This window comes from Phyllopteryx taeniolatus, chromosome 7 (assembly GCF_024500385.1).
Source record: "Phyllopteryx taeniolatus isolate TA_2022b chromosome 7, UOR_Ptae_1.2, whole genome shotgun sequence".
NCBI lineage: Eukaryota > Metazoa > Chordata > Actinopteri > Syngnathiformes > Syngnathidae > Phyllopteryx > Phyllopteryx taeniolatus.
Window position 1 is genome coordinate 22259408 of NC_084508.1, and position 20346 is coordinate 22279753.

The window sequence follows — 20346 nt, forward strand, 5'->3', positions numbered from 1 at the left end:
TATTTGGTGTTATTCAGAGGCACTCTAAATGGTGGCAGGTGTGCGCTGACTATCTTGAATGTGATTTGTTAATTCTGAAAACAGCCACATCATCAGTTACACAAGAGTGTGCAGACTTGTCCAACCATTATCTCAGTTGTTTATCTTCACTTCCCCTCTCAAAAATATTTGTTTTCTTTCAATTGAGTTGCAGAGGTTATATGTCTCACAATAATGGTAAAAGAAAAAATATTTTGAAGTGATTTATCTTGGTTTCATTTTCTATATCACAATAAAATGTCATTTTAACAAGGGTGTGTACACTTTTCGTACCTACTGTAATATACACTCCCGTCCAAAAGTATAAGAGCAGTGAGGTCAGTTCCTTTATTTTTGCTGTAGACTGAACATATTCAGTATGGCTTTGACACACAAAAGATGAGTATGATACAAGATATCATCAAAATGTTTGCTTTTTCCCCCCCAGGTATTTACATCTGTATACTCAACTTAATTATACCACATTTTGTTTGGACCCATCTATCTTTGTCAGTGAATATATTTAGAGGTGTAACCAATAGGCTTTACACGATCAGGATTTTTGGGGCCGATCAGTTTAAAAAAACATTAACCGATCACCGATCCAATCACAAGATGGAGCAATGTGTCTATTTTTAGATGACCTCTTCGTTTACTGTTTATACTTGTGCACTTAATTGCTCAAAAATTATATTTACAAAAAATAATGTATCTTTGTTCATCTATTTATGCCAGTGAGGCATAGTGACAGACATAACAAATGAATGGTCTTCAATTAGATGGCAGGAAGTACATACAGTAATTAATGTATCCACTTTTTGTGAAATTTTGGTTGTTGGTGTGCCGTGAGATTGTTCAATTGTAAAATATGTGCCTTGGCTCCATAAAGGTTGGAAATCACTCCTCTAGTCAGGTCATGTATTCTAATCAATCAGGTCAAACCAACATGACAATATAACAGAAATAATGGGTGCTAACTTACTATAATTAAATTACTTTATTGTACTTAAATTACTTCACCCCCTACGAAACTTTAGAGCATGAGCATGAGCATGTTTATGTACACTAGCACTAGCTTGCTAGGCTACAGAACGTTTTGTTGCCTGCTTGCGACCTGCATCGTATTAAAAGTACGTGAACATACCTCAAGCAAGCCTTAAGAGAACGTCCTCTCCTGAGCACCGGTGACTACCAACACGTTTTTCCCCCATTTTGTCCTTTTTTCCAGTCGGCACGATCCACTCTTGTTGTTGTCGCCACGGTAACTAGTGTATCCGGTCGCATTTGAGTTGACAAGATAAAGATAAAATGACCGTAAAAAACGGGATGCGGTGATATAGGAATACAAGATATTATCGCAGTAGTCTGACATAGTGCAATCGTGAAAGACCAAATTGGTCTTGTAGTCTGATCCAGGCATTACGTGTTGTCTGTATCAGACGTGCTGTCTGTCCCACACCGCCAACGTTTCTTTTTTTAAATAACTTTATTGGCCGTCAGTTATTTACAGTACTACGTCAAAAGACACGCGACAAGGCTAAAAATAAACTAGCTTTTGGATTCAAATATACTGCGCACGATGGCGACGCGCAGTAAATGTCTTTTGCGGAGCCGATCAATGACGTCATTGATCAGATCGGCGAATTATGACATTAAATCGGCATAAAATGCTAATTATCGGCCGATACCGATCAGGCCGATAAAATCGGTGTAAAGTCTAGTAACCAACATTTATTAAAAAAAGAGGGATTTGTCTCTCTGTTAAAGAGAAGACGAGATCTGTAAAAAAACATTAAAAATAAGAGCCATTGCAATAACGTTGGCCATCGCTAATACAACCATCTAAACTGCCTTGAAGAAAAATGAAGCCACTTGTGTAGTAATAGACATCGAACAGGTACACCAAGCAAAATAACAGTTGATGATGACAGAAACATTTTAAGAGCCATAAAGAAAGACTCTTAAACAACTATTAGGTATATCAGCAACAACCTCCAGAGGGCAGGAGTGAAGGTTAAGGTCATGAACCAAAATACAGATGCTACACGAGAAGATGCAAACTACCCATTAGCAAGAAGAACAGGAAGGCCAGGCTGGAATTTGCCCAAAATGTATAAAGAAACTTAAAAAGTCCTGGTCTACACATGCTGGACCAACCAAAACACATTGGTAAGGAAAACATTCCACGTTTCAATTATCCATCCATCCATCCATCCATTATCTGAGCCGCTTATCCTCACAAGGGTCACGGGAGCGCTGGAGTCTATCCCAGCTATCATCAGGCAGGATGCGGGGTACACCCTGAACTGGTCGCCAGCCAATCGCAGTGTTTCTATTATATACATGCTATATTATTATTTTGCATAGTATATTATTATTATTATATATAAATATCACTGTAGTATCTATGAATCTATTCCAATACTTTTGCTCACCTAAAAATATGGTGTTTTAGTACCAATAAATAATTACTCAATGAGAGGAAATTCAAGACCCAAGTCTTTTAAGTTGTGTATCCAATCCAGATGTAAATACCTTGGGGGGGGAAAGCTGTTGATCTCGTCTGATATCTCTTTTGATGTCAAACCCAAATGTTTTTAGTCTACAGCAAGAATTAGGGAGATGGCATCATAGTTCCAAAACTTTGAGAGGGGATTATATTATCACTACAGCTTGTTAACATTCATTCCGATTTTCATTGTTTTCAATGGGAACATTGTTTAGATATACAGTGGAACCTTGATTTAACGTACTAATGGGGGGTGGGGGTCATCTGTTACTGTTATTGAAGCACTTTTTTTGTGGCCATATGCACCCATATTACGGTACAGTACAAAATTATGGTTTAGTATTTTTTTTTCGTGGCCTAAAACGCCCAGTCCAGTAAAAAGTTACTGTAAAAAAAGCTTGAAAATGTTTTAAAAGTTTTAACTTTCATCCAGACTTACCCCACTGGTGTGCTTGGTGTTGACAATCAGATATTGTAGTGGCGAGTCGAGGCGGGTCCCTTTCATGAGCTGCGAGGAATTAGTGTGCTTCCTATTTCCACCAACGGCTTGACCAAAAGCTGTTACTGTACTAAAAAGAGCATGTTCCACAATTCCAGAGATGTGTCTTAGTGTTGTCTTAAAGTTTTGTCATTTTACCGCTGCTGCACTCTCTCTGCGCTTGCTCTGTCTTAACGTAATGCGAGGTGACATTTACCAGAGCTCTATGTGACAATAGATAGAACTCCTGCCATAATGCATTGCCTGGAAATGTTGCCACATTCAAGTTGGCCCCCGCATTTTAATGAATTGTCTTTGATGGGAATGTCATCACATTCAACATGGCCGCCACGTAGGCACATCTGTTGGCTGGATCTAGTCATATTGTACTGTATATCTGTGCCCCAGAAATACGTGTGTCCCAGTGTCTGCCTGTAATGCACTACAGTGCCAGTACAGAACAAATTCTGGAACTAACTGACTTTGTCAATGGCGGTTTAAGTGACAACTGGAAACTATTTTTGGACACATGTACTGTCCAGGCAGTCTGTTACATCTGATATCTGTGAAATTGGGGTCCTTAAAATCAAGGTTCCACTGTACAGTATGAACAAACCAGAGTTTGACCAGTAATGTGGAAAGGATTGTGCTCAACTCTAGACCCGCCGCACACCGAGCGACTCAAACAATTGGACAATCTCCAAAAATTACAGTTGGCGACTGAGTGTGTGTAAGCTCATGTGCATTTTTCATTGGTTGTTACCAATCACTATCAATAAAATGTTTAACCACAGCACAGTGGCAGAGGTTCGGCAACTTATGGAAATGAGTTGCCAAACTTAGAACACTGCGCGACAGTTCAGTCGGTTTCGGCCACGTCGCTTGGTGTGCGATGGGCCTTAGAGGTTTCACTGTATATTTTCAGAGTCCACTAACTATAATGTTAACCACCAGTCCAGTGCCCCATTGGAAGTAAGTGTGCCTGAAAAAAAGACAGCACACATGCAGCCAAATGATCTAACTGGGGGCTTATTGGCTTCACTCCATAAGGTTTTTTTTCCTCCCCATTCTGCCTGGGTGCTTTTGCAACTCAGCACAATTTGCTTGGCTTCCAAATTGTTTTCCATAGCATGCCTTGGTAACAGTGAAGCTATTGCTTTCTTCTGTCCCTTTCTTTCTCCAAGGCACCTTTCTTTCTCACCTCCCTCCCATGATTTTCACCTGACTACGTGCTGCTCTTTTCTTTGTTGATTCCTGTGCCTTAGAGCCAGAACCAAAACACCTCAACAGACCCTATAATGTACTTTTTAATGTATATTTTATTGGTTGTGATATTTACACCACTTGCTAATGACATGCCTCTCAGGTATTTACCGTAGAAGAGGTGTTGTGCATCACACACATATGTTCCCAAACTATGCTGAATCTTGCTCTCTCATTTATGTTGCCCTCATTTATGTTGCCCTCTTGCAGTAAATCTAAAAGTCAGAACTTCTTTTTTGTTTCATACTCTTGCAAATATATAAATACAAAAGTCAAAACCAAATGCTTTTATGCTTGATAACATTCCTATTTTCTTGTTCCTTGCAATGCACAAAACCAAAATCTGTATACTGCTTGTAAAAATTGGCAGTAGCTTTTAGTCATTTTAGTGTGCCTGCCATGTTCTGTGGACAACCCATAAGACAAAAATGCATTTTCGTTTCATATTACGTGTTTGGTGCTTTTGATGACATATTAACCTATCTGCCTATTATTCTACTTTCTTCTATTACTAGTATTTCTTTGTCCTGGGACTCTGAAAGCTGTTGGGGAACCATCCTTTCAGTTTGAAGCGGAGCAACAAGCTGGTGCCTGGTGCAAAGATCCACTGCAAGCTGCGGACAAGATCTACTTCATGCCTTGGACTCCTTATAGGACAGACACTCTAATTGAATATTCCTCCCTGGATGACTTCCAAAATGCCCGGCAAACAATTACCTACAAGCTTCCCCACCGGGTGGACGGGACTGGATTTGTGGTCTATGATGGTGCTGTGTTTTTCAACAAAGAGCGCACCCGCAACATAGTCAAGTTTGACCTGCGAACTCGAATCAAAAGCGGGGAGGCGATCATCAACAATGCTAATTACCATGACACGTCACCCTATAAGTGGGGTGGTAAAACAGACATTGACCTGGCCGTAGATGAGAACGGCCTGTGGGTAATCTACGCAACAGAGCAGAACAACGGCATGATAGTGATCAGCCAGTTGAACCCATACACACTGCGTTTTGAGGCGACATGGGAGACAGCCTATGACAAACGCTCAGCCTCCAATGCCTTCATGGCCTGTGGAGTGCTCTATGTAGTCCGCTCCACCTATGAAGACAATGAAAGCGAAGTCAGCAAGAGCATGATCGATTATATCTACAACACTAAGCAGAACCGTGGGGAATATGTTGATATCCACTTTCCCAACCAGTACCAATATATTGCGTCTGTGGATTATAATCCGCGAGATAACCAGCTCTATGTGTGGAATAATTTTTACATCCTGAGATATAATCTGGAGTTCGGGCCACCGGATCCAGCTCATGGTAAGAGCGCTACAAATAATGTTGAATTTTATTCCCTGAATTGTGATTGTCGACATTTTTGCAGATGAATGCCAATATCAGTATAAGCACTTTAATGCACAAACAAATATTTAATTATATTAACTGATGAGTATATGTCATGCCTCGAGAGCTAGATAGATAGCTTTTTGTCCAAGTATATTGCATTCATGTTCGTGTGGGAATTTTTACATTCACTCATCAAAATTTTAGCTTTCTTCTCATGAGACTAAGTATACTTCTTTCTATAACTCCAATTTATTTTTTTAAACACAGGAATTTTCTGATATAATGTAATATTGTTTTGTTTTTTTCAGTGTGGCCCGGACACTTTTTCCTTTTCAGTATAGCGTAACTTTGAGGTGTAGGGTTCAAAGATGTGTGGGGTCTGTGCTAAACAACACCTTGAAGCAGGCTGCCATATCATAATAAATCAGTATCTTGTGGATTCAGGGAGGTTGACCATGTGGGCATTTCCAGAGTCTTGCAAAAAGCTCAAGGGACCCCTGCTAGTGTATTTTATTTATTATTATTTTTTCTGTAGAGAGATATACTCTAAGCCCTGGAAACATACATGCCCGGACAGGTGCAAAGTCTGGCCTGGGGCAAGGTTAGATAATTCCCCAAGTGATGCTGGAAATCTAAATCTCTACTGGACATTAAATAACTTCATATGCTATAAAATAGTTTAAGGATTTAAGGGTCTACCAAAGAGACACAAAGGGAACAAATATCAAACAGCCAGGTTTTTATTTGTAGGACTTGTTTTTAAATGAGTTGGCATGACGCTGAGAAGGGGTCCTGCAATAGACCCCACCCTAAGAATATCCATCCATTTTCTGTACCGCTTATCCTCACATGGGTTGCGGGCGTGCTGGAGCCTATCCCAGCTATTCCCAGCTATCTTTCAGGCGAGAGGCGGAGAACACCCTGAACTGGTCGCCAGTCAATTGCAGGGCACATATAAACAAACCATTCGCACTTACATTCACACCTACAGGCAATTTAGAGTCTTCAATCAACCTACCATGCATGTTTTTGGGATGTGGGAGGAAACCGGAAGAAAACCGGAGAAAACCCACGCAGGGACGAGGAGAACATGCAAACTCCACACAGGCGAGGCCTGGATTTGAATCCCAATGCTCAGAACTTTGAGGCAGATGTGCTAACCAGTCGACCACCATGCCGCCACCCCTAGGAATATAATAACAGTAATTAAGATAATCCCACCACACCCTGAGTCCTAAATCCATGTACTGCTGAATGCAGTCAGTTAGGAGTCAGTGAGGTCAAGCAACTTTTTCACAGATTATCACTGGGCTCAAAATTTGGTAATGTGTTTGCTTGTCGACTTTGGTATTGATAGGGGTGGGGCTTTGGGAGTTAAAATGGGTTCAGCCAGTTGAACCACAAAACGCAAGGCCAAGGCAGGTCTTGATGTAATAATGACTATTATCTAGGTTTAAGAGCAAAATAAATCAGGAAAAATGTACGACGAGTAGAATAAGGTGATCATCATCAGGGAAAATAATGACTTTTTTATTCTCTAAATAGCATTTACTATACTCCTAGTTTGAATTATACTGCATACTTCTTTTTTGTCAAACATTTATATAAAAAATATTGGTGCCGGTTTAAGGACTACAAAATAGTTCAAAACAGCTCAGTCAGATCGAAACACCTAATTTTAGAGAATTTTAAGTAGCTGGATTTCAGTAGACACAAAAATGGCATAGATTCAAAGTTAGAGTTTATGTAACAAAACAACAATTTTCTGGTAGTTGTGTGACGAACTGTCTTCATATATTTCTTCATAGGCTTAACTTTTTAAGACCGATTAACTCAAGGGCTAATTTCAAGAGCTGTATTGTGACACTACCATTACAGAACAGCAGTTGCAGCTCAAACAACAGATTTTATGTAGTAGAGCTGTGTATTAACAGAGTTCTAACTTTACTTATCATTTGAGAAATAAGAAACCTCCCTGACAATAATATGAATGTGTAACTGTTTGTACTCCTTCACATGTACCCCAAGACCCAAAGAAATACGTTAGAATTTGATGGAATTTGTTTAGAAAGATATCCACCAACATATTTTCTCGACAGTATATTAGTGTCTGGCGGCACGGTGGCCGACTGGTTAGAGCGTCAGCCTCACAGTTCTGGGTTCCCGGGTTCAATCCTCGGCCCCGCCTGTGTGGAGTTTGCATGTTCTCCCCGTGCCTGCGTGGGTTTTCTCCGGGCACTGCGGTTTCCTCCCACATCCCAAAAACATGCATTAATTGGAGACTCTAAATTGCCCGTAGGCATGACTGTGAGTGCGAATGGTTGTTTGTTTGTATGTGCCCTGCGATTGGCTGGCAACCACTTCAGGGTGTACCCTGCCACCTGCCCGATGACAGCTGGGATAGGCTCCAGCACGCCCGCGACCCTAGTGAGGAGAAGCGGCTCAGAAAATGGATGGATGGATATTAGTGTCTTGTCTGTCTTGTATGTTTTGTGTTGTCTAATGAGGACTTTGTTCTCGCTTCTTGACAAATGTATGGTCTTGCTGCTGACTAATGTATGTCGAGCATCAGTCTATGAGCGCAGAGGAGAATAGTCTAAGATGATCATCAATATGTCAGTAAACTTGTCCTCCCACATGGCTGATGTTGACACATAAATGATGGGCACTTTCGTTTGTCTATCGCCAAACAGCCTCTTTGCGATGTCTTCATGCTCGGCGCATTGACTTTGCCACAACCACAGTGTTCTAGCTGCATGTTTTGAGCTACAATATGATTTAAAAAAATAATAATAATAATTCTCGATTTGCTGAAGCCACGAAGCACTGATGACAACGCTTTGGCATCTAATTGTGCAGAAATTATTTTTACATTTCCAATTATGAATGTATGATGATGATGGTAAAGCTACAGACAAATAATCTGCAGGGTGTTTTAATCAAAGCAAATATGTAAAAGACAAGTGGAGATATTACAGCTGCTCGTGATGCATTCAGCAATCAACAAAGACTGCACTCCATGCCTGGCTCTCTTTGTCCGCATTTGTCAAGTTGCACAAACATGTCACGTCCCCTCGTTCGTCTTGGTATTCAATCGCGGCAAAGTGATGTTGAGACTCTGTGTGGCAGACAGTTGGATTGTTGTCAAGTCCAATATCGCTGCTCATGTTGAGGCTAGATCATCTCTTGTAGGATTATCGGGGAGTGGATGAGGTCACATCCAACAAGCATCTCCACTGGAAGTGGACATTAAATGGGTCACTAAGTCCCTCGCTTGGCTTTGACGAGCAGCACCATAATCCACTCGTTTACTCATGGGTCTGTGCCTTTGTTCCTTCTTGCATATGGGAGCACGTAAAATAACATATTCCTGCATCTGTTCTTTCACTGAGATACCGTAATTAAATTGATTTGAATGTTATTCTCACTGAAATCTTATTAGCCACCTATTTTATGAGTACTTTATTCATGACAAGCCCTGATATGTATATGTATATATACATGCAAATCAGTCGCATTTCGGCAAAATGCGACTGATTTTGAACACAAAATATGCCATTCACGTAAATCGTAATCGTAGATCCGATGAGTTTTTCCTGGAGGGGGGGGGGGTCACCGTCACTGACGTCATAGGCTGTTTCGTACTCCGTGATCGCTGGCAGCGAGAGCCATTCCACACACCCACCATCCACACACAGATCCGCGGCGGAGTAATATGTGGCCTGAGGTTCTGCCTGTGTGCTCCAAGTCACAGGAGTTGACGAGACCAGAAAAAAACGCCGCTTTTGCTGTTAATAAGTCACGGTACTTTTACTCCGTTACAATGATCTAAATATCGCTCTCTACTTTAATTTAACAATTATTGTTTATTTATCGGCGGCACGGTGGACGACTGGTTAGAGCGTTAGCCTCACAGTTCTGAGGACCCGGGTTCAATCCCCGGGCCCGCCTCTGTGGAGTTTGCATGTTCTCCCCGTGCCTGCGTGGGTTTTCTCCGGGCACTCCGGTTTCCTCCCACATCCCAAAAACATGCATTAATTGGAGACTCTAAATTGCCCATAGGCATGACTGTGAGTGCGAATGGTTGTTTGTTTGTATGTGCCCTGCGATTGGCTGGCAACCAGTTCAGGGTGTACCCTGCCTCCTGCCCGATGACAGCTGGGATAGGCTCCGGCACACCCGCGACCCTAGTGAGGAGAAGCGGCTCAGAAAATGGATGGATGGATGGATGTTTATTTATCAACTATTTTGTGCGTGTGACTACGACTTCCGCATCGTAGTATTTGTCTGGCATTGTCTGCCCAAACGTGGCTATTTCAGCTCATTTATGACTTGAGAAAACACCGTGCAGTTAATTGCAGATGTTTTTTTGTAGTTTTGACTGTGCGTACACACACACAGCAACATCAGCATTTGTACATTCACATTTTATTTTGTAATTTTTTTTTTTTATTATTGATGTTCATGCTGTGCTAAAAAAAAATTTGAAGTTACTCACTATTTACTCAGTACTTGAGTAATAATTTCACTCCGTACTTTTTACTCTTACTCAAGTAATTTTTTAGAGGACTACTATTTACTATTACTTGAGTCGCATTATTGTCAAGCAACATTACTCTTACTTGAGGACAATGTTTGGCTACTCTACCCACCTCTGGAGCGGACATCCTCTATTGCTACTCTTAGGTTTAAGCAACATTTTTGCTCATCAGATCAGCCAGTGTGGTATTAGTTGCACTGGTCTTTTGTATTTTGCGTTGAGGTGCTGCGGGTTGTGGTCCCAAGTGGAACCGCGAAGAACACGTAATATCGGTGACAAGAGCTGATCCGCTAGTACATTTTATATTAATTAGGAAATGCGGCTACAATTATCTAATTAGTTTACTGTTAACGGAGCCCTGTTAAGGATTATGACACAACACAGAATTAACTAACTTCAAATTCAGAAATGGCCAATAAAAACAGAAAAATATTGTACTTAATATTTTCCTGGAGGATGTATTTGGGATTAGCCTTTGAAGTTGGTAATAGTGAAAAAGGAAGTGAAACAGACAATGATGAATTCTTTTCCAGAATGAGTCTGAATCTTAAAGAGGAGGATGCTATTCATGTGGCACAGCTTGAAGCAGGCATCAGGTGCATGTGGAGATGGGCCTGACTCAGGTTTGAGGCCAGAACAAAAAAGCAAAGAAATGAGGCAAATTGAATTTGAATCTTAAATTTGTACATCAACATGTACTTGAGCGGTGTAAATAGGTTTTTCTGCGTGAAGAATTGATTTTTTTATTTACATTTTTTTGCCTTATTGTACTCTTTAGAGTCTTCCAGATTGCTTAATTTATGTTACAATAAAAAAACAAAAATCTCTGTGGGGACTCGAGGATCCTCCCAGACCCGCCCTAAAATGTTTTGGGTTTTTTGTCACCTTTTTCATGCCTTTGGTGTTTGCATGTCTGTATGTGGCATTAAACTGACAAATAAGCATATCAAAAGCAAAAGCATTTATTAATATATTTTTTTTATTTATTTATTTTTTTTTTTTACAACAAATGAGCACAAACAGCCTATATTTGCTGCCTCGATGGGACACAGGTGAGCTTTGGTAGCCATTATATTTCTATATATCTATGCTATATATCTCCCATGTTACAGAGTTAAATTCTAAATCACTGCCATATAAAAGCCTTCGGCACGACATTTAGTGCCCACGCAAATCAAGTCCTCCATTCTTCAATTTTCTGTACCGCTTCTCCTCACGCGGGTTGCGTGTGTGCTGGAGTCTATCCCAGCTATCTTCGGGCGAGAGGCAGGGTACACCCTGAACTGGTCGCCAGCCAATTGCAGCAAATCAAGACCTCCTTTTTTTAACTGTGCAGATGTCAATACATTTGCATACAGTTTCAAGCCCTGTTGCATTATACCTGTACATCTGTAAGAAAGTGTCGAAGAAAAATGTTTCAAATGGTAACGTGCTGCTCACACATGTACTTCGCCAATTGCTTTACAGGGCTCCACATGTAGGCCAAAGAATACCCTGCGCAGTGTGTAATGGAAGTGCTTAACAGTGCACAAATGTTCTGGCGTTACCGATGCACAGACATGCGTTCACCCCAGAGAGAGAGTGCCTTTTAGCATTTGTTAAATTTAAAGCTTTCTCATAAGTACCGCTGCGATTGTCTGTGCTGGCGCTTACATGGAGTTCAAACTTCACATGGAAATATTTAGAGGGAATGCAGGAAAAACAGAGACATAAGAGACTTTCATCATCAAGCTTTCACAGCCACCTGAGGTGTTTGGCTGAAATGTCAGTTGTTGCCTCCTCGCTCAACTGTGCAGCAGCAAGCAAGCATTAGAATGCGTTTAAAACAACCAATTTGATTGTTTGCCTTGACAACACCCCCACCATCTTTTTCCCTCCCCTGCTTCCTGTCAGCTGCCCAAGTAGACACACAAGTGAAAAACGAGTGAGTACTGATGTGTAAAATCCCCCTTTTTGGTTTTGTTTCTCAGTCCTGTCATAATCTCAGCCACCACATCTTATTGACTCCCCTTTGACTCCCTCTATTGCAGGTTCTGCTTTGGTCTTTTCTCTTTTTCCCTCTAGAATACCTTACATTACCTATTAAAGCCCCAATTCCCTGAGGGTGCACAGGGACTTTTCATTGGGCTGCTATCTTAAAAGGTACTGCTGTTCTGCCCTGTGATGCTATTGCAGCCAGAAATGTGAATGTGTACTTTCTTGGCTTTGGAAAAAGAAAAAAAAAGGATAAAAACAGTACATTAGTGTAGCTGGCCCTTTTAAGGAACTGGACTCTGACTGTACTACAATTTGTGACACTGTTTGCCTCCTTCCAAGAGTGCACAAGTACACACATTCGTCATTTAATGTGTTTTTTCTGGCGTTCTTCCTGAAGTCAAATCTAAAGCCTTCGTCAAACTGTTCAAATCATACCAAATGAGCACTGCAGACTAAATGACAGGATTTAAGTAAATCCTTAGCAATGCCTTTGGGAAACCGTACAGACGGCCGTCACGCATGTCTAGTTTAGACATTTAAAAATATTTATTAACAAGTTGTAGAATTTTACAGAGAGGACTTTTTTTTTTAATTCCAACTGCAATACATTATTGCACTGAAACTGCTGATATTTTGCTTTAGGTTTTAAGCCTTATGCTGAACTTGCCTTTTCTCATGGGAAGTGACTGTGCTATGGAAGTCCCATGTTCCTATCAATCAGTTTTCCATCCAAATGTGTCAACACTAGTCATCCTTAGCTTGTTTTCACCATCCTGAAAATATTAAAAACAGTTTTGAGGGTTGAGGAGTTGAGGGTTGAGGAGTACAGTAGAGTGGTTGAGTGGTTACCATTGTCTTCCTAACAGTACAAAGGCGTGTGTGCGTGCATGTGTGCATTTGCATTCTTGTGTGTGTGCGTGCGTCAATAAACATTTTGAAATGCACATATGTCATCAGATCTACACTGTCTAAACCCACTACGTGACCAAGAGCATTAGACTTGTTGAAGCCCTCTAAGTTGCCACCTGGTCTGTACACGTCACATGATGGGTAGAATTTCATCTCAGCTTATTTGAGATAGCTGGAACTGTGAAGAAGCTAGCAACGTAAAGGGATGACTGTGTGAAGGTCAACTTCTTTATTGCCGGGCTGCCACTTGTTTTTCCTCCCATGGAGCTTTTTTTACCCTGTGTCATACTTTGACTCCTGACATCGTAAGTCGTCACGTTAAGTTACGATATTCAGGTGAAGTTAACTGAAGCGATGAAATCCCACATTAGGGATTTACACACACAAGTCTGTGATTTTATGCTATGGGAGAACAACCTAGTGTCTGTTGGGTTTAGCATATGTTCAGTACGTGAGGTGAGGACATCATGTTTCTTCCATTAAACATCATTAGACATAAAGGCCATTTATCATTTGCCCAACCCTCTCCTGGTATACCACATATTTATACAAAAACACCTCGAGATAGTTTCTCAAATTCTGAAGTTGCAAAACATGGTTACGAATGCTAAAAACTGTGAGACTGAATGAAATAAACCTGGGGTTAAGATTTACACTTTCAAAGAGTTGTTGTACATGAATGAGAGTAGAGAGTATGTTTATAGTTTTACTGAACTTTATGGCCAACAGTATCCACAGTCTCAATTTTGTTTGATTACAGTCGGACTGTGAAACAAGGCCTATTAAAGTAATTTCAACTCAGACTTTACATTGGTCCCGCGTCACTCCCTGATACACGCATTTGAAGGGATTTACTCACATGGGCCTTATTATTGTTTGGTCTTTTTCCTGAGCTGCGCCTATGCATGTCTTTTCTTATTGCAAAATTTGCATGTCCGCCATGTGTGCATCAGCATGTGAGCTGGTGTGGACAGTCATCCCTGAAATAGACACCCTCTTGTCTGCACAGCATTAAATATCAGTCTGCTCGGCACATTTAGAGTTTATACATGAAATTTGAGGCACATACAGTACAGAAAAAAGCTGCGGGGGGGCAAGCTGGAGTCTGCCAGCTGCTACGTCTGTTCTTTATATTTTGCTGTCAAAGTGTAGATTACTGTGCAATAGTGTGAGTGTGTTCCTTTGTATGAGTCTTCACATAAATTCACATTTGATGTGTGGGAAACAGCAATACAACAATAACTGACATAAATTAGCTATTAGGTTATGTTCCATGAGATGTGAACATACAGTAGATATTGTGCCCCAGCTCCAATGGATATGGCTCATGGGAAATTATTAGATTTTGTTTTTTGCTTCACTTTCCTCATATTTACTGCTGATATGCAAGCAATCAAATGCAGTTTTCCCGCCTCACACTCATAAATACAACAGAGAGTGAAAGACATGTAATCCAACTTCCTTTGGGCATTATCACTATTATTGGCAGATATCAGAATGCATCACAAACATTTGAATCATAGCACTGCTTCGTAGTCAAGAACATAGGTGCAGGGTATTTTGAGAGGACTAACTGAATGCATGTTGTGAGGGTGGCTATAGGAGTAACAGAGATGAAATCGTTTACACTTTTTTTCACTCTTCATCACCTCAAACCTAATTTGTTATTTATTTATCATCCATCTCGAGTCTTTGTACTTTCATAAAGACCAAGTGTGGCTTCTCTCCAAAGGCACCAGCACGCTAGTCATATTTGGAATTCCATTCACTTTTAACTTTACCAATTCCTCCCCCATCAGGAGGTTATTACCACCCAAGAGCGTACAAAAAGTCTGGTAAATCTCCCACAAAATAGGAACAAGGAGGTAAAGCCTCTAAGCTTCCTTGCTTGAAATCATCTGGAGATTACGCCGTGCTACGTCTTTTTATGAGAATTTAGTCGAGAAATGTGTGCTGGGTTAGGCTGTGTAATAATACAAATAAAACGCTGCTGCACTTCGAAAACAGCATGTCCTGTCATAACACACACCACAAACATGGCAAACGTGCTGCAAACAAAACACTATTTGACCGTAGTTTCAAAATGGATTGGTTTAAGATTAGGATTATCCTACTGAGCCCTAAACTCTCTTTTGGGATGTATTTTTACATTTTCCTTGATTTTAGGGATTTGCTGGCTCTGATAAGTATATGAGTTCAAATCTGACAGCAGAGAACAAACAGTACTAAAATATAGTCTAAAATAATGTGCAATAATCACAAGCTTTCACTTTTTTATTTATATGGAATATCTTTTTTCAAAACAGATTATTCTGCTTGTGAGATGGGGAAAGTCCAAATATATCCATATGGACTATACATTGGCAAAATAATCGATTAGTCAATGGTAATAATTAGGGCAGAACAATTTATCGTTTTCTGATTGAAATTGCTATTTCAGACAACGCGATCGTGTGATTGCCAAAGCTGCAGTTTTTTTTTTTGTTTTTTTTTTGCAGCCCTCCTACCTGACCTAGAATCTGTGTGTCAACTATAGTATCCCACCAAACTCACCAATCAGCTCTGAGCTAGTAAAAACAAAACGGCGCATCCACGTCGCACAGTCACCCATCCTCCCTCCTCTCCCAGCTGCTTGCAAACTGGGTGGAATGCTACGCTCTAATGCCGTGTTTCCATTACGAGTCGTCATTCGGTGTGTGGCAGTCCTCAGCCTGTGTTTTAGAACCAGGTTGGGAGAGGTTCTGAAAAGCGGTGCGGGTCACCGCTCGGCCTCGAAAAAGTGTAATGGAGAAGCGACCAAAAGGATGGCTGGGGGTAGAACCACTACAATGGAAAAGGGGCATAAGCTAACTTGTTCAAAGTCCGCACCAGGTATGAGCTGCACTTGCTAGCAGGCGTGCCTGAACACTACCCTTCCACGGTGCGGATCATCTCCTCTAAGTGACTAATCCTTGCCTCCATGGCGGCAAATCTGACATTTACCGTGATCACAAAAAGTGGAGGAGGAGTAGCTAAATATGCAACACACCGAGCAAGATGAGATAACAAGGGAATACAGAGGATCCATAATATGCTAACATGAAATGTTGAGTAGCACTTTCAATAGAACTCTGACTACAACCGCAAAACAGCGGAGAGCAACCAACTATGAACAGCAAATTAGCAGGTAAATTAAAGTGTCAAGAGAGAAAATACTAGAACAGCGAACAGCTATACACTGAACAAGCATGGTCCCCAAAACCGGAAATGAATTGGTTACCACGTACGTCAGCCAGGACAAGGCTCTTATATGGTCAAAACTAAATTAGTATATTAAATATTTATAATATCAGCTGTTATTTGTGTTTGTTTGCTCTATTTTGTACCATGAAGTTCTGAGTTTTGAGTTCTATGCAACGATCTGTCTCAAAATTACATTATGTATTTGTTTTTTTAATCAATTAAATTTTTCAAACAGACTACAGTTTATTTGTTTTTAATTAGTTAAATGTATTTTATTACATAAGAGAAAAATAATTTTAATGAAAAAGAAGCATTTTTTTTTTTCTATCATACTTTCTGCACCTTTTAGCAGGAAATAGTTTAATTTTACATTTAAATAACCTATTCAGAAACACTTGTTCCATTTATATATACTGTGTCTAATGTATATACTATGATATATATACTTCATATCATATGAATTTGGGGCCATATCGCTCAGAACTCATTCTTCGTTTGAAGCAGTCTATGACAGAGGTAGAAAAAAAACAACTATGTAGTCATATACAAGCTTACATTTATGTACAATGAACATGTACATTAGTGCAATTTTAAACCTTTTTGGTAAAAAAGGAAGCTATTTTTACATACGGTATTACATGTAATTACATATTTAGATATGTATAACAGCACGCACTAAAATTTGATGGATTATGTTTAACATGGTGTCCGTCCATCCTAGAACAAACTTAATTTGATTTAGACACTGAGTTTTAATTTACTATTATATTAAAAAAATATATTCATTATAATCCCTCTAAGGGTAAATTCAACTCACAATCTGCTGTATATTTGTGTTGTACAACACACAGAGAACACATGTAGGCACGGGGTGCGCAAACAGTGCTGCACATCCTGAGCTGCGGGGTGGGGTGGTGGTCGATGCCTTGCTTAAAGAAGCAGACTCGCATCTCTCCAACAACTACTGTAGTTTCCATTTTACATTTGTTCACAGCGGGACTCGTATCGTGGCCCTCTGGTTAAAAAGCCCAAATCCTCCCAGAAGAGCTACTGCAGCCCCTTAACCTAAGATTTAAGAGTCTGGACCAACCACACATTGTCGATTGAAAGGGGAGCCATTACGCATAATATATAAGACACACATGCTGTCAGTTTTCATTTGTTACCCTAGGTTGACTGTGCCCTGGTGATGTCTCATCTGAGGTTCGTGTGTGTGTCTGTGTGCGCGTGTGTGTGCGCACTCTGGAGCTCTTATGTTGACTGTGCCCAGGTGATGTCTCATCTAAGGTTTGTGTGTGTGCGCACTCTGTAGCTCTTATGTTGAGGCAACCCAAGTTGCTCTCCTTCCTTTCCCCTCCTGGGTTCCCGTCTCATTGTCTGTTGTCAGTTGTAGACCTTTAACCCCAATAATAACACAACCACCAAGATTGTACACTCCAGTGAAACAATGTGTTGGTGTTTAATTACAGAAAGAGGTTATGAATAAAGTCTGTTCTGAATATTAGCATGCCTTTGGAGGATGTCGTTACATGCACTCACGCTTTGTGACAGCTAATTGAAGGTTCCCTTGAGCTGAGTGCAGCACAGACATAATAAGGATCCTGGCCTGCTTACACCACACAGCCCAAAAGAGGAATGAAAGCTGGTATTCAGTCATGTGCTACCAGACTCATGGCCAACAGCAGCTCTACTTAAATTTGTCAATTTAGACATCTCTGTGAAAAAGAGGGTATTTTAATACCTTTGGGTTAATTCCTCACAGCCTTTATTGGATTAAATTAAACCCGGCTATGACATAAAGGTAATACGATTATTGTGTTGCGAGCTGGCTGGATTACAGACTGCCAGCAGTGAGCGGAGTCTGTGTACATGAACAGCAATGGTCAGAGTGGCTGCATTGTTTATGCATGAATTTCTCTGGACAATAGACCCTGCATTCATATTAGCCTATTTCTCATGTAGGAAAGTGGATTTGTCGTCATTATAAACCTCCCAAATGGAATGCTTTAGCAGTTCAACTAATGCTGATTTCATTATTTTTTTCATCAATGTAGACACTTCATATCCTAGGGTTATTTTCTTTCTCAGAGCATTGAATTGATCGCAACTGGACTGTTCTTGTTGTCTCAGAAGATTTTATGCCCCTCATCCGAGCAGGCTTCATCAGTTCATGCAACGAGGCTTAGTTAGGACAGACAAGCCTTGTCTTGGTTCCCTTGTCCTCACACCTCAGAGTGGTCCGGTTTTCTGTGGTGAAATTCATAATCACTTAGCCTTATTGCATGACAGATTCAGAGAATGTTCCGATGACTCACCCAACCAAGGTTATATTGAGAACACAAAATATCTTTATGGTAGATGCGTACATAGCTTAATTTCACATTTAAGGTTTCTAAGGTAACATTTTGAAACCGTACAGTGCAGTAGTAGTATATATAGTATTAGTAGTATATATAGTAGTATATTGGTTTACATAGTAGAGCCTGAATGATAAATTGCCGGGCCGATTAATCAGGCCTATTATAGCGTATCACCGATAAATCGACATTGGTTACTGCAACCGATGTATTAACTATTATGCTGCAGGAAGATTAAGTTACGCTGCTCCTGTGTGTGGGTTTAAAGACTTTGGATTTTGCTTAGTAAAACTGCTGTGCTGATTGTTATATTATGAGATTTTCTGAATGTTTTTAGCTTGTACTGTTTAATGTGTTTGTTGTAGGGCTGGGCGATCTGCCAATATATATATATCGTCTAATCGTGATTATTATTTTTGTATATAGTTTTTAAACATTTTAAAATAGCCAGTTTTAAAGCATCTATACTGAAAACTAAAGAAGCTAGAGTATACATTCATTCATTCATTTTCCGTATCGCTTATCTTGACTAGGGTCGCGGGCGTGCTGGAGCCTATCCCAGCTATCTTTGGGCGAGAGGCGGTGTACACCCTGAACCAGTCGCCAGCCAATTGCAGGGCACATATAAACAAACAATCATTCGCACTCACATTCACACCGACGGGCAATTTAGAGCCTTCAATTAACCTACCATGCAGGTTTTTGGGATGTGGGAGGAAACCGGAGTCCCCGGAGAAAACCCAGGCAGGCACGGGGAGAACATGCAAACTCCATACAGACGAGGCCGGATTTGAACTCAGGTCCTCAGAATTGTGAGGCAGATGTGCTAACCAGTCGACCACCGTGCCGCCAAGCTGGACTAGCTCAACATCTTATTAATGCCTTTTGTTAAAGTCAATAATTAAAACAATAACCGCAACATGATATTAGCATACTTACTAAGCAAATAAAATACATAAAGAAAAATATAGGAACACTTTTCACTCAACAGTGCAGCAAATGTAGAAAAATATAACACTAGTTCAAAGTCCTGAGTTACAAAATAAACAAAGTGCCCCCTTGGGGCTAATGAAGATACCTTGAATTGTAATTGTATCATTCTCCAGTTATGACGCGACATACCCTGTTAACGTTATTGATACTTTCAAATGTGCATCATCTTTAATAACACATACAGATTAACTAGTTTTGCCATTTTACAAACCACCCGAATAATGATTACAGGATTGATTGTTGTTGTTGGTCGCCTCACCGCTAACACTGGCTAACTGATAATGCTACTTGTGCTAGCAACAGAGAGTGACAGGCTGTACTGACTTCTATTGTTTTTTTGTTTTTGTTTTTTTGTTTTGCTTTTCACATAATCACTGGTACTTCTTCAAATGAATAAACACAGTGTTGTCTGTTCTTGAGGGTACCGACATACCTTACACATTATAATAGCATTGCTCCACGTTGCTTTGGAGACGGCACCACGCAACAACTAGCGTCGCTGGGGCGGGGAGGGGTAGACGGCTGGACCGGGGTCTCGACCTCACGCTCGGGGTGAGCCAGCCAAGAAGGAGGGCTTTCTGTTTACTTCTGCAACTTGCAAACGAAAGTGGAACCGGAAAAGGACATCTCTGATTGCCTGTTGTCACGATCATTCCCATCATGTTAGATTGAGCCCTGCTCCAATATTACTGGCTCCAGGACCCGTGCTGCTATGATTGGCGCGTGTATGTTTTTGT

At 40.5% G+C, this 20346-nt stretch overlaps 1 protein-coding gene across 38 annotated transcripts in view; it reads left to right on the plus strand.

Moving 5' to 3' along the window:
- Window positions 1-20346, plus strand: part of adgrl2a (adhesion G protein-coupled receptor L2a) — a 147461-nt gene that overhangs the window by 92375 nt on the left and 34740 nt on the right. For 37 of the 38 annotated variants that reach the window (XM_061779038.1, XM_061779073.1, XM_061779072.1 and 34 more), the window contains one exon: window positions 4784-5584. The exons of the other annotated variant lie outside the window; for it this stretch is intronic. In XM_061779038.1, the coding sequence (XP_061635022.1) occupies window positions 4784-5584 (801 nt within the window). The remainder of the gene's footprint in view (window positions 1-4783; window positions 5585-20346) is intronic. 38 annotated transcript variants of the gene reach the window in all.